General features: G+C 37.2%; 1 protein-coding gene across 5 annotated transcripts in view; it reads left to right on the top strand.

Moving 5' to 3' along the window:
- LOC127132027 (la-related protein 6B) overlaps nt 1-15,182 on the top strand; it is a 60,645-nt gene continuing 45,463 nt past the window's right edge. The window contains exons 1-11 of one of the 5 annotated variants that reach the window (XR_007806543.1): nt 1-497; nt 655-736; nt 818-912; nt 1,023-1,094; nt 1,283-1,362; nt 1,713-1,812; nt 3,266-3,313; nt 3,421-3,489; nt 3,955-4,101; nt 4,187-4,325; nt 4,425-4,644. Coding sequence is in view for 3 of the 5 variants with exons in the window: in XM_051060892.1 (XP_050916849.1) it covers nt 225-497; nt 655-736; nt 818-912; nt 1,023-1,094; nt 1,283-1,362; nt 1,713-1,812; nt 3,266-3,313; nt 3,421-3,489; nt 3,955-4,101; nt 4,425-4,676 (1,218 nt within the window). In the remaining 2 variants the exon portion in view is untranslated. Of the gene's footprint in view, nt 498-654; nt 737-817; nt 913-1,022; nt 1,095-1,282; nt 1,363-1,712; nt 1,813-3,265; nt 3,314-3,420; nt 3,490-3,954; nt 4,102-4,186; nt 4,326-4,424; nt 4,778-15,182 lie in introns of those variants that run through there. The other 4 variants (XR_007806544.1, XM_051060892.1, XM_051060893.1 and 1 more) reach the window with 4 other exon arrangements.

Genomic DNA, 15,182 nt, shown 5'->3' with positions numbered 1-15,182 from the left:
ATTTGGATTTGCCTTGCCCAAAGTGAGGAGAGGAAAAATGGTTAAGAAAGTGTGAAGAAAAGAAAGGTGAGAGTTGGATGGGCCAAAGTAGAGTAGTGTGGCCCGCGCGTGTATCAAAAAGTCAGCAATGAATGAATGAATGAATCTTGAAATAATCCATTCCACGATTAACGATCTTCCACTTCTTTCTTGCTCCGACTAATCGGAAACGTAATCTAAACAAAATGGCTCAACAGTCATTCACAGAAACCCCACTCATCTCGCCAGATCCATCTCTTTCCAGAACCGTCTCTTTTAGCCGCCTCAACGCTCAGGCACCAGCGTTTGTGCCCACTCCACGGACCGATTTGCAACAGCCTCCTCCGCCGTCTGGTATGCTACATGTTTACTCACCACCGCCCCCGTCTTCCTCGTTCCACGTCCCTGTCCGCCATCATCACCACCGCCCTCATCAACTTGACCATTCCGACGAAGCTGATCAGAAAATTTTGAATCAGGTCACCTTCACCTGCCTAATTATGTTATCATTACCCATTCAGAAGGGAACATAATATTTCATTTTTTATTTTTACTCACTTTGTTAGGGTGAGAGTTTTTACCCTAAGAGGTCTAATTCAAATATTTCTAAATTGCATATTTACATGATAATTGTAGGTGGAGTATTATTTCAGTGATTTAAACTTAGCTACTACCGATCATTTGATGAGGTTCATCAACAAAGATCCAGAAGGTTTTGGTAAGATAATATTCTGAATTACTTTTCTAAATAGAGTCTCCTATTTTATCTTTTTTCTAATGCCTTTCTATATTTATATAGTACCGATATCTGTTGTTGCATCTTTCAAGAAGATTAAGTCCCTCATAACCAGCCACACCCAACTTGCAAATGTTTTGAAGAACTCATCAAAACTTGTAACTTTCTCTACTCCCATGTTTCATCAACTTGTTTTTTACTTTCTGTGCATCTTTTCATCATTTATTCTTTCTTACTTTTAAATTTACATCATCACTCAATTCTCCAGGTAGTTAGTGAAGATGGAAAGAAAATCAAACGCCAGAATTCCCCAACAGAGTCTGATATTGAAGAGCTACAAGTAATTACTTACTTCAAACTCGTGACTCACTTTATGGATGCTTGGATTTCTTTACAACACCCAACGCCTTTGATGGGTTGTATTTTGATAACTTGCACGCCGTGTGTTCTTTTTGAAATATTTTATTCAGGATGTATTCTGGTTGGTTACTCTCTCCCTCCCTCTCTCATCTTACATTTTTTTATCAGGCTCGCATTGTTATAGCTGAAAATCTACCTGAGGATCATTGCCATCAGAATCTTTTGAAGGTTTTTTCTTCTGTTGGAAGGTATTTTTTATGCTTTTCCTGAAAATTCTTATCTTTACTTTTTAGTATGTTCGGGTGAGCGTTTGATACATGAGGTTTCGAAATGTAACATGGTATTTTCATATTTTCATGAAAATGTATGTACTTAGTTTTGTAAAATTGAGTTTGAAATGTTATTCATGTTTAGATGTTTTTATTTTATAAGCTAATGTATGGAGGCAAAATCAATTTTGATTCAAACTAAGGGAACATATCTAGATGTCACATTTGATTTGATAGAAGCAAAATCAAAGCTATTCACTGTGAATCTGAAGACACTACTACTTTCAGCAAAACTTTGGATTATAATTATCTTACATTTTATGTGTCAGTGTGAAGACTATCCGTACCTGTCCACCTCAAATCTCCAATAATGGGACTTCTTCTGCTTCAAGATTGGGAAAAATTGATGGCATACCTTTATATAACAAGGTATATATTTGTGCATGCATGAACTTGTGTTCTATATATTCCACTATAGACTTATAATCATCTGTTTTTTGTTTTTCCTTAACTTTTTCTGCGTGTAGATAGGACATTATCCAATGTATACAGGACTTCAGTCTTGGTTATGAAATTGACATTTAATTGAACTCCATGGGATGGTTTCCAAGCTTTACGAGATATTCTTTGAGGCTTTCCATTGGACAGCTATTTAAGTGTGCTTGAGTTTTTTGTTTGAGTCATTAAGAAGAGATTTTATTTTTGGTCTGTTGTTATGGGTTTTAGATCAAAGAAGAGTAGTAAAAAGGAATATGATAATTGTTACCTATGATTGATAATGATTTGATACTAACTTGATACAAAAGACTAAACACTAAACCCTAGTTATAGGGATACTAGGAAACTCATAAAACAAATCATAATAATAACTACATGATATAGAATGTAATCTTAAGAGATACTCTGATAAAAAATCAATTCTATGAGATAAACTAAGATAATTTAGCATAATATCAAGCTATTTTTTAAATGATATTTTCTCATATTCTATCCTCAAGCTAAAATTTACTTAGTTTTAAGCTTGTACGGAATATAACACCAGCATTAACAAATAATTAGTTAATAACTAATTGTTAATATTAAAACAATAACTGCTAATAAAATTAGTAATTGACAGGATAGAAACTGTCGCATTCAGTTTCGGTTCCTAGTAATTCTTAAGGTCTAACAGATTATTAGAGTTCCTTCATACTTAACGGAATTGGACAACTAAAAAGTAACGAAACAGGTCACGATGGATGATACTATGAAACGATGTTGAAGTTATGAGTTTTAGATAAAAGAGGAAAAATAATAAGTATAATTATGGTGAAACATGATTGATAATGATTTGGTACTAACTTGATTCATAAGACTACACGCAAACTCCTTTTTATAGGGATATAAGACTCATAATCCTAAATAGTAGAGATATTAGGAAACAAATTATAATGGGGAAACTGACCCTATGAGATAAGCTAAGACATTCTAGCATAATATCAAGGTATTTTCTAACACTGTCCATACTCCATAGAAGATATTGCCTTGGGGATGTTGATGGTATTTCAGATTCGGTCCAAAGAGCTTGCCTGCAAATAATAATAGATTTCAGGCCCAATTTGCTGCTCTGACCATCTCAATGTAAATATATGCTCTCAATTCCTAGTCTCAATAATTTGTTTTATTGAGTTTTTAGGCTCTTATTTCAACTGGTAGTCTTATGATATTCGGTATAGACGTGTCCACCTGTGTTGCAACTTGCATTTTACCCTTTTATGTTGTTAGCAATTTAATGTTGGAGATTAATATATACTGGTTAAGCATGCATGTGGCCTTTCTTCTCTTTTTAAGTATCAATAAAGAGAAAGTAATGTAATTGAGCTAATATAACTTTTTGTTCCAGTTGCATGCATTTGTTGAATATGAATCTGTCGAGCTGGCTGAGAGAGCAGTGAGTACCAGCGCCTTTTCTGAGTTTGCAGGGAATAATTTTAGGTTAGTTTTCATCTTAGTTTATATTTTCGGCCATATAGTGATAAGATTGAGAAATAATGGCAGGTCGCTGAGCTAAATGATGAGAGGAATTGGCGGAGTGGCCTCCGGGTTCGTCTAATGCTTAGACACACGGTATATTTCAACATTATTTTCCTCCATTTTATTTGGTGTTTCTCCAATGTTCTTCTGTTTATACAACCAGTTCACTAATTTGGAGTTTTTGTGTCATTAAGAAGCTCTTCACTGCCTTGTCAACAAATACATATTCTGTTGGTAGAAAAACAATACATATTATATTTTTTTGAAGGAAAATGCTACTTGTCCCAAAAAGATCGCTCACGAGAATATCATGATTGGAGAATGTACCGCAACAAAGATCCCTTTTATTTTAATCCACCCATCTTTTCCTACAAATGCAAGATGTATCGATTGTTATTTGATCATGATGATGTTTTTTGTTTGCTACATATAGTGACACTCTTTTAAAATAACTTGAATGTAACAAGGACAAAAACATCTGTAGTCTGGCAGAATGGTTTCATATGTCATAAAGGGTTTTATGACAAACGGAAAAATCGTTAATGTTTTTATTTCCAGTCAAAACCTACTCAAGGACGGGGAGGGAAGGGACTTGATGTTGAAGTTAGCTGCGAGGGGGATTATGCTTCTGTCTCTGAGCCACAGATAATTGAGAAAGAATTAGAGGATGCTTCCTTTCCTGATACTCTGGTGCATGAACATGTGGTGAGTAATTGCTTACTTTAGCTGACTGTTTATATGATAAAAGAGTTTTGTTTTGGAACATGAAATAATTGTTTTAGCTGACCAGAATGCGTGATTCCATCAATGTCGGGCATGGCAAAAGGGTATTACTATTGCATGGTCTTTTTAAGTAAAAAGAGCATGCAAGATTGAGTATTGTGTGCTCTCTATCATCCCTTGTTAACTCCATGAGTAAAATCATACAGGTTGTTGTAGTTTACGTGATTGTGCTTGGGAACCGTTCCCAATATGTTTAAAATCCTTCTAATTTCCAGTATGTTTGATCTCTTTTTACTTTATCTTAGCAGGGAGAAGAGCCTAGTTATGACAAAGAGAGCGGACAGAAGAAAGGGCGTAGTCGGGTGCGGGCTAAGGGACGCGGCCGAGTTCATTGTCATCAAAATAATCGAGTAAATCACTTGGGAACTCTCCCTTCAAATAATTCATATTTTACTGATCAAGTGGTTGCCAAGCAACCTCCGGGTCCTCGCATGCCAGATGGTACTAGAGGTTTTTCAATGGGTAGAGGGAAGCCTGTAGCTGTTAATATAGCATAATTTTGTTTAATCAAAATCCTAAACAATTTAACGTTAGAACGGAGGTTGTTATAGTACTAGTACTACTAAAAAGGGCAATTCTCAAACAGATATTTTCTTTTTATTGTGGTGTTTTCCTGTTTTTTTTAGATGCTGTAACGCCTAGATTATTATTTTTTTCTTTTTTAAAAGACTCGCAATATGCTAGTTAACATTAAAACTAAACTTGTTTAAATAGAAACAAAAATTTAAAATTAACTAAACATAGTGACAATTCAAATTTTGCATTTTAAATTTACTTGAATAGTCACAACAAGAGATGAAGAAAGATTTCAGGACCAATGATATTTGGACTTAGGATGTTCTTCACACATTGGTAGAAGAGATTTATTTGTCAACATGAAATCCTCAATGATGAACATGGTAAAATTTGCATATGACAATACTCTAGCAGCTGAAGGTATTGGTGGTGTTCTGATTATGAGGAAAGATGACAAGATGTCAGTAATTTCTAATGTATTTTATATATCAAGCATGAAAAGTAATTTGTTCAGCATACGGTAGTTGGTTGAAAAGAACCTTCAGAATTGAACTTAATGTGATGGAGCACAAGTGCCTTGCAACTGCAGCTAGCAGGGATGAATGAATATGATATTATAAACTTGACCATCTCAACTTCAAAGACATCAGAGATCTGAAGAGAAGAAATATGGTTTCAGGATTACCAGAAATTGACATTCCAAATGAAGTATGTGAGGAATGTGTGCATGCGAAGCAACACAAGAACAACTTCAACAAGGATGCAAGAAGCAAGTCGAAGGCAATCCTTGAAGTCATATACTCTGATGTGTGTGGTCCTATCAAGGTGGATTCAATTGGAGGTAACAAATACTTTATCACATCCATAGATGATTTCAGTAAAAAATTATGGACTTACCTGATCAAGAAGAAAAGTGAAGTGATCAAGGTATTTGCCAAGCTTAAATCTATGGTCGAAAGCTCAAAATTTTGAGGACTGATGGTGGTGGAGAATATGTGACAATTTTTTTGGACATGTTATGTGAGAAAGAAGGATTGTGCATGAGGTGGTGCCACCCTACATTCCCAGCAGAATGGAACTGTAGAAAGGAAGAAAAGAACCATCATGAATATGGTGAAAAATATGTTGAAAGACAAACATCTATCCAAAGAATTATGGGGAGAAGCTGTGCCGACTGCAACATATATTTTGAACAGATGTCCGACGAATAAGCTAGATGGAATCACACCAGAAGAATGTTGGTCTAGCGTCAAGCCTAGCTCGAGTCATCTGAAAGTATTTGGCTATAATACATAAACATGTGCCAAATCAATTGAGAAGAAAACTTGATGACAAGTCGAGTGAGATGATTCTAATAGGGTATCATTCAATTGGAGGTTACAAGTTGTTCAGCAGGGACGTGATCATAGATGAGCTTAAGGAATGAGATTGGACTGAAAATGTCAAGAAGGATTCAGTGAGAATCTTAGGTGAAAAACCAACAAATAAAGTCGAAAGATAAGTTCGACAAGAAGAAATCAGAGGTCAAGCAAGTGCAAGCAGACCTTAAAGTAAAAAATAAATGCAGAATATGTGTCAATTTTTTTTTGACATGTTATGTGAGAAAGAAGGATTGTACATGAGGTGGTGCCACCCTACACTCCCAGCAGAATGGAACTGTAGAAAGGAAGAAAAGAACCATCATGAATATGGTGAAAAATATGTTGAAATACAAACATCTACCCAAAGAATTATGGGGAGAAGTTGTGCCGACTGCAACATATATTTTGAACAAATGTCCAACGAAGAAGCTAGATGGAATCACGTCAGAAGAATGTTGGTCTAGTGTCAAGCCTAGCTTGAGTCATCTGAAAGTATTTGGCTATAATACATAAACATGTGCCAGATCAGTTGAGAAGAAAACTTGATGACAAGTCGAGTGAGATGATTCTAATAGGGTATCATTCAATTGGAGGTTACAAGTTGTTCAGCAGGGACGTGATTGAAGGAGAATTGCGATCCAAAACGCAGCGGAATTTAAAATTTCTCCTTCAGTGATCCTTACGAATGGGCATGATCAGTGATAAGATAGTTACCTCTTGTGACGATTGAAACCTTTGATGCAGATCTACGGAGCGATCACGAACGTTCAACGATGACAACACCTCTACTCAGTCCACACGAACGGATTTCTTCAATCTCAGTGCTAGCTACTACGAATGAAGGCTTTGAGTGAGAGAGAGAGAGAGAAAACAAAAATGCAACCGCAATGAATGCTTCTGCACAAGGGTTCTATTTATAGAACCACTTGTGTGGGCTACAAGCTAAAACGCCCACTTAAGTGTATGTGACCCATATCTTATAATATGCCAAAATCACTTAAGCGCGTGGTACCTTACCATATTTCGTATTCTACTTAAGTACACCGTACCTTACGATGTTCTACAATTCACTTAAGTGCACCGTACCTTACGGTGTTCCTTAGTTACTCTATATCTCATCAATCCGTCCTTTGTGTGTGACCGTGTAGGTTTTCGGGACATTGACAATTATATTAAATCACGCATTTAACATAATAAACAGTGAGCGGTATCTAGCAACACATCACTGCTACCCAAGACACGAAAATATCATGTGATCTGACAAATCCTTCTGTGATAATATTTATGTGTATAATTACCCTTTTGCCCTTATGTCTATATTGAACACAAGACATAAACCGTGTCATCCTTGTCCAGTTCAATATTTGGCCCATAGACAGTTATCCTGTTACGCAGGATAGGCAAATTCCATCTAGGTCACTCATGTCCCTTAGCATGCTTCGCGGAGTACCCATCAACTGTCTTTATGGTCATCCAGTTACGGACAACGTTTGATCAGCAATAAAGCACTCGACTCTACATCTAGGGTCCATAGTGGTTTCAGGTCGAAGGGTGGTATACACCATTATCACCATGAGAATAACTTATGACACTTTGCATAACATTCTATATAGTATTTCATAGTGGGTTAATCCAGTTTAAATGTTACTCTTAATATTCATACCTATGTTTAAGACTTGATAACTCCTTATCCATGATCCATGAGATGTGATCATCAGTCTATATACATAATAGTCTTAATGCTTTAATGTTATCCCACTTGACAATAAAGCTCGACTACAGATACTTTAAGAATAGTGTCCTTATGTTTAATGTGATCTCATGATTAAGTCATACTTGATACATTAAACGGACTAGCTATTCTAGGGACTTTATTAAACAAACATAATAAAGAAAAAGCCTTTTATTATTAATAAATAATTCGATACAAGTACCAAAAGTATTGGCCTCTAGGGCTTACACCAACAGTGATTCAGTGAGAATCAGTGAGAATCTTAGGTGAAAAACCAACAAGTAAAGTCGAAAGATAAGTTCGACAAGAAGAAGTCAGAGGTCAAGCAAGTGCAAGCAGACCTTAAAGTAAAAAATAAATGCAGAATACGTGTCAATATTTTTCCGACATGTTATGTGAGAAAGAAGGATTGTGCATGAGGTGGTGCCACCCTACACTCCCAGCAGAATAGAACTGTAGAAAGGAAGAAAAGAACCATCATGAATATGGTGAAAAATATGTTGAAAGACAAACATCTACCCAAAGAATTATAGGGAGAAGATGTGCCAACTGCAACATATATTTTGAACAGATGTCCGATGAAGAAGCTAGATGGAATCGCGCCAGAAGAATGTTGGTCTAGTGTCAAGCCTAGCTTGAGTCATCTGAAAGTATTTGGCTATAATACATAAACATGTGCCAGATCAGTTGAGAAGAAAACTTGATGACAAGTCGAGTGAGATGATTCTAATAGGGTATCATTCAATTGGAGGTTACAAGCTGTTCAACAGGGACGTGATCATAGATGAGCTTAAGGAATGAGATTGGACTGAAAATGTCAAGAAAGATTCAGTGAGAATCTTAGGTGAAAAACCAACAAGTAAAGTCGAAAGATAAGTTCGACAATAAGAAGTCAGAGGTCAAGCAAGTGCAAGCAGACCTTAAAGTAAAAATAAATGCATGCAAGGTTGCAAAAATGTGTGATTACATTAGATGATGTGGTCAATGATGAAGGTGAGCTGGTACACTATGCTTTCTATGCAGATGTCGAACCAGTCAATGCAGCCGAAGCATTCGAAGTGGGGGAAAGCAATGAATGAGGAAATGGAGTCCATCGAGGTCAACAATACTTGGTCACTTATCGAATTGCCTCAAGGCAAGAAGAAAATCAATGTGAAGTGAGTATACAAGGTAAAGTTGAATCCCAAAGGTGAAGTAACTCGACACAAGGCAAGACTTGTGGCGAAAAGAGTTATTCAGAAGGAAGGAATCAACTTCGATGAAGTTTTTGCATCTGTTGCTAGAATCGAAACAATCAGGTTGGTTGTTGGTCTAACAAACATGAACAATTGACACACATATCAGATGTATGTGAAATATGTGAAGGAGAATTGCCATCCAAGGCGCAGCGGAATTTAAAAATTTCTCCATTTAGTGATCCTTACGAATGGGCATGATCAGTGATAGAATCGTTACCTCTTGTGGCGATTCAAACCTTTGGTGCAGATTTCTTGTAACGATCAAAACCTTGGATACAAATCCACGGAGCGATCACGAACGTTGAACGATGACAACGTCTCTACTCAGTCCACACGAACGGGTTCCTTCAATCTCAGCGCTAGCTGGTACGAATGAATGCTTTGAGTGAGAGAGAGGGAAACGAAATTCCAAGTCTTCACTTGAGTTGAGTCTGAGTGACAATGCTTCTACCCAAGGGGTTCTATTTATAGAACCACTTGTGTGGGCTTCAAGCTAAAAAGCCCACTTAAGTGTATTTTGGCCCATATCTTATAATATGCCCAAAATCACTTAAGTATTTGGTACCTTACCATATTTCGTATTCCACTTAAGTGCACCGTACCTTACGATGTTCCTTAGTTACTCTATCTCTCATCAATCCGTCCTTTGTGTGTGACCCTGTAGGTTTTCGGGACGTTGACAATTATATTAAATCACGCATTTAACATAATAAACAGTGAGCGGTATCTAGCAACACATCACTGCTACCCAAGACACAAAAATGTCATGTGATATGACAAAACCTCCTGTGATAATAATTATGTGTATAATTACCCTTTTGCCCTTATGTCTATATTGAACACAAGGTATAGACCGTGTCATCCTTTTCCAGATTAATATTGGGCCCATAGACATTTATCCTGTTACGCAGGATGAGCAAATTCCATCTAGGACACTCATGCCCCTCAGCATGCTTTGTGGAGTACCCATCAACTGTCTTTATGGTTATCCAGTTACGGACAACGTTGGATCAACAATAAAGCACTCGAATCTACATCTAGGATCCATAGTGGTTTCAGGTCGAAGAGTGGTATACACCATTATCACCATGAGAATAACTTATGACACTTTGCATAACTTTCTATATAGTATTCTCATAGCGGGTCAATCCGGTATAAATATTACTCTTAATATTCATACTTATGTTTAAGACTTGATAACTCTTTATCCATGATCCATGAGATGTGATCATCAGTCTACAAACATAATAGTCTTAATGCTTTAATGTTATCCCACTTCACAATAAAGCTCGACTACGGATACTTTAAGAATAGTGTCCCTATGTTTAATGTGCTCTCATGATCAAGTCACACTTGATACATTAAACGGACTACCTATTCCAGGGACTTTATTAATCAAACATAATAAAGAAAAAGCCTTTTATTAATTAATAAATAATTCGATAATTCGATACAAGTACCAAAAGTATTGGCCTCTAGGGCTTACACCAACAATCTCCCACTAGCACTAGAGCCGATCAGGCATACCCCTAATGCCCATTGATCTAGTATGGCCATCATGCTTCTGCTGCGCAAGAGGCTTTGTTAGTGGGTCAACAATATTGTCAAGTGTTGGTACTCTACATATTTTCACATCTCCTCTATCTATTATCTCTCGAATGAGATGATAACGCCTAAGTATGTGTTTGGATCGTTGGTGAGATCTAGGCTCCTTAGCTTGTGCGATAGCACCATTGTTATCACAATAGAGACCAATGGGATCCACAATGCTAGGGACTATGCCAAGTTCACTAATGAACTTTTTGATCCAAACAACTTCCTTTGCTGCACTTGAGGCAGCAATATACTCGGCCTCGGTTGTAGAATCAGCAACTGTATCTTGCTTTGAACTTTTCCAGCTCACAGCGCCACCGTTTAAGCAAAACACATAACCAGATTGCGATCTAAAGTCATCCTTATCTATCTGGAATCTAGCATCGGTGTAACCAATTACATCCAAATCTTCCCGACCTCCATATATCAAGAATGAGTCCTTAGTCCTTCTCAAGTACTTAAGGATATTCTTGACAACTACCCAATGGGCATCACCAGGATCGGATTGGTACCTACTCGTTGCACTTAAAGCATACGAGACATCTGGTCGAGAACATAACATGGCATACATGATAGATCCTATTGCAGATGCATATGGAATCTTATTCATGCGATCCATTTCTTCCCTAGTTGAAGGGGATTGTGTTTTTGATAGACACATGCCATGTTGCATAGGTATGAATCCTTTCTTGGAATCATGCATATTAAAGCGTCTTAACACTTTGTCTATGTATGTACTCTGGCTTAGGCCAAGCAGTTTTTATGATCTATCTCTATAGATTCTGATTCCTAATATATAGGCTGCTTCACCTAGGTCCTTCATAGAAAAGCATTTCCCCAACCAAGTCTTTACTTGTTGCAGGGTAGGGACATCGTTTCCAATGAGTAATATGTCATCTACATATAATACCAGGAAAACGATCATGCTCCCACTAACCTTCTTGTAGACACAAGGCTCATCTTCGTTCTTGATGAATCCATATTGTTTTACCGTTTCATCAAAACGAAGATTCCAGCTTCTGGAAGCTTGCTTCAATCCATAAATTGATCTTTGTAGCTTACATATCTTTTGGGCTTCTTCTGGTATGTCAAATCCTTCAGGTTGTGTCATGTACACATCCTCAAGAAGATTCCCATTAAGGAAAGTAGTTTTGACATCCATCTGCCATATTTCATAATCATGATATGCAGCGATAGCAAGTAAAATCCGAACAGATTTAAGCATTGCAACTGGTGAAAAGGTTTCATCATAGTCAACCCCATGAATTTGTTTATATCCTTTTGCAATCAGTCTTGCCTTATAGGTATGTACTTTACCATCCATGCCAGTCTTCTTTTTGAAGACCCACTTGCATCCTATAGGGTTAACCCCTACAGGAGGCTCTACCAAGGTCCAAACTTGGTTTGTGTACATGGAATCCATTTCAGATTTCATGGCTTCTAGTCACTTCTCAGACTCGGGACCAGTTATGGCCTCTTGGTAGGTCACAGGCTCATCTTGATCCATGAGTAATACATCACCTTGATCTGTTATGAGATATCCATATCTCTCAGGTAGGTGACGTATCCTGCCTGACCTACGCTGGTCTTGTTCTACTTGAGCAGGTTGCTCTTCCACAACTACTTGTGTTTCCTGCTCTAATTCCTCCATAGGTGTATCAATGCTTTGTGATTCTTGAATTTCTTCAAGTTCTACTTTCCTCCCACTGATTCCTTTGGAAATAAAATTCCTTTCTAGGAAAACTCCAGTTCGAGCGACAAACACTTTGCCCTCAGAAGGATTGTAGAAATAATACCCTTTTGTTTCTTTAGGATACCCCACAAATAAGCATTTGTCAGATTTGGGCTCAAGCTTAGTTGAAATTTGTCGTTTCACATAAACTTCGCAACCCCAAATCTTAATGTAAGACATATGTGGTTTCTTACCACTTCATATCTCATATGGTGTCTTCTCAACCTTTTTGGATGGAACACGGTTAAGTGTGTAAGCTGCTGTCAATAACGCATGTCCCCAAAATGAGTTTGGAAGATCAGCGTGACTCATCATGGATCGGACCATGTCTAACAGGGTTCGATTTCTCCTCTCAGATACACCATTCCATTGGGGTGTTCCAGGAGGAGTAAGTTGGGATATGATCCCACACTCTTTTAGATGGTCATCGAACTCTAGGATTAAATACTCACCACCTCGATCTGATCGAAGAGTTTTAATATTCTTATCTAGTTGGTTTTGTACTTCATTCTTGAATTCCTTGAACTTTTCAAAGGACTCTGATTTGTGTTTCATTAAATACACATAACCATATCTAATGAAATCATCAGTAAATGTGATGAAGTATTGAAAACCTCCTCTGGCTGGTATGTTCAGTGGTCCACATACATCAGTATGTATGAGGGCCAAAAGATCATTAGCTCTTTCACCTTTTCCTGTGAATGGAGACTTTGTCATCTTTCCAATTAAACAAGATCTGCATGCCTCATATGATTCATAATCAAAAGAGTCCAACAATCCATCTTTATGGAGTTTGGAAATGCGTTTCTCATTTATGTGGCCTAATCGACAATGCCAAAGGTAAGTTGGATTTAACTCATTAGGTTTCATCCTTTTAGTATTAATGTTATAAATAGGCATTTCAAGATCAAGGACATATAGTCCATTGTTCATTTGTGCAGTAGCATACAATATATCATTCAAATAAATTGAGCAACAATTGTTCTTTATTATGAATGAAAAACCAGACTTGTCCAAACAAGAAACGAAAATAATATTCCTGCTAATTGCAGGTACATAATAACAGTTCTCTAACTGAATTATTAAACCACTAGGTAAAGTCAATTCATAAGTTCCTACGGCTAAGGAAGCAACCTTTGCTCCATTACCAACTCGTAGGTCGACTTCACCTTTTGCCAATTTTCTACTCCCTTTTAGTCCTTGCACATTTGTACAAATGTGAGAACCGCATCCAGTATCTAATACCCATGATACAGAAGTAGATAAATTAATTTCAATAACAAAAATACCTGAAGTTGGAGTCTCTATTCCATTCTTCCTATCTTCCAGGTACTTTGGGCAGTTCCTCTTCCAGTGTCCGGTCTTACCGCAATGGAAGCAGGTGCCTTCTTTTTCTATGTCTCCACTAGGTTTTAAAGCAGTAATAATGGGTTTGGGTTTGGCAACTTCCTTGCCTTTCCCTTTATCATGTTTGAGGACAATCCTCAGGTTTCGGTACCAATCTAGAAAATTTGTCCCAGACAATTTTTCCTTGTCAAGGGTTGATCGCAAGATGTTGTTAGAGGTGTTTGTTGTCATGGTAATCTACATAAGGATTAATGAAAATATAAGTATCATTGACATATTTAATTAGGCCTTTAATTAAATATGCTCCCACTATTTTACTCAAAACAAATGACCCCCATCACTTGATTCGGAAAATCCCGTTGGAAGATTTTCTAGTGGGTCGAGATCCATATTTCACTTCGTTCTAAGTCCGCGTAGGCGGATTACACAAAACTAGGTTATTTAGGTAGGAACTCCTTCCAATTGTATCTCATACAACTCTCGAAAATTTCAGTTGGGTGAATAACTCCTTATTCCAATCCATCATATGGATCATTCCCAACTCTTGCTTCTAAACATATATAATATTATTATAATTTGTTTTAAGTAAGTTTGACCCATTGTTTTAACAGTTGGATATTACAATTATCCCATCGCACCTTACTAACATAGAACATGCACCTCGCGTAGGCGAAACCTACATTATCCATTACTAGTCTTGATGAGTGTTAAAACTTGGAAAGCATAAACTTAATATTTAATTTGAGGGGATTGCAATTTTTCTGATCTCACCGGCTTGTTTATCATATAAACCATCTCTCACATGCATCAACATACATTCACATGCATCAACATACATACATACATAATGAAACAGTTATGGCCCATATCGCAATTGTTCTCCCAAGCCAATGAGAGAACCTAAGCTAACCTAACAACGATCTAAGCTTCTCCAAGCAAGATCTTCAAGGTTGTCCTCCTTTGGCACTGACTTCTTTGCTTTCTTCAATTACATTACATAAAAGAAACTCGTTTTACATACAAGGGAGTGAGATGAGAAAAGAAGTTACATTTGGGAGATTAAGAGAGAGGCACGACACAGAGGTCGTATTTTAAAACCCAAAGCAGAATAAAGGAAAACTAAGGCCATAATCGATCACCACAAGACAATAATAAAAACTTTATTATTATTATTATTATTATTATTATTATTATTAATTCCTTTAATTAATTAAAATCAAATTAAATCTCGACGACCGATCACACTACGCAGAGTTAGCTGGGGGTCCGCTGCCCGGTCAACGGGAACGGGTGTTCCGCTGTCCGGTCAGTGGACGGTGGTTCCACTGACCGTTCAGCGGACGGGGGTCAAGGGGGCAGCGCCCCTGGCCGAAAATTTTAATGAACAATTCATTTAAAATCGACGTCGTTTTTCGCATCAACACTTGATACTTTAAAGCACTGATTTAGCCGAACGGGTGAACTTTGCCTTGCGTTAATCGGTT

This window comes from Lathyrus oleraceus, chromosome 3 (assembly GCF_024323335.1).
Source record: "Lathyrus oleraceus cultivar Zhongwan6 chromosome 3, CAAS_Psat_ZW6_1.0, whole genome shotgun sequence".
Classification (NCBI taxonomy): domain Eukaryota; kingdom Viridiplantae; phylum Streptophyta; class Magnoliopsida; order Fabales; family Fabaceae; genus Lathyrus; species Lathyrus oleraceus.
The sequence above is the reverse complement of the archived record's forward strand: the minus strand, read 5'-3'. Positions and strand labels throughout refer to the sequence as shown.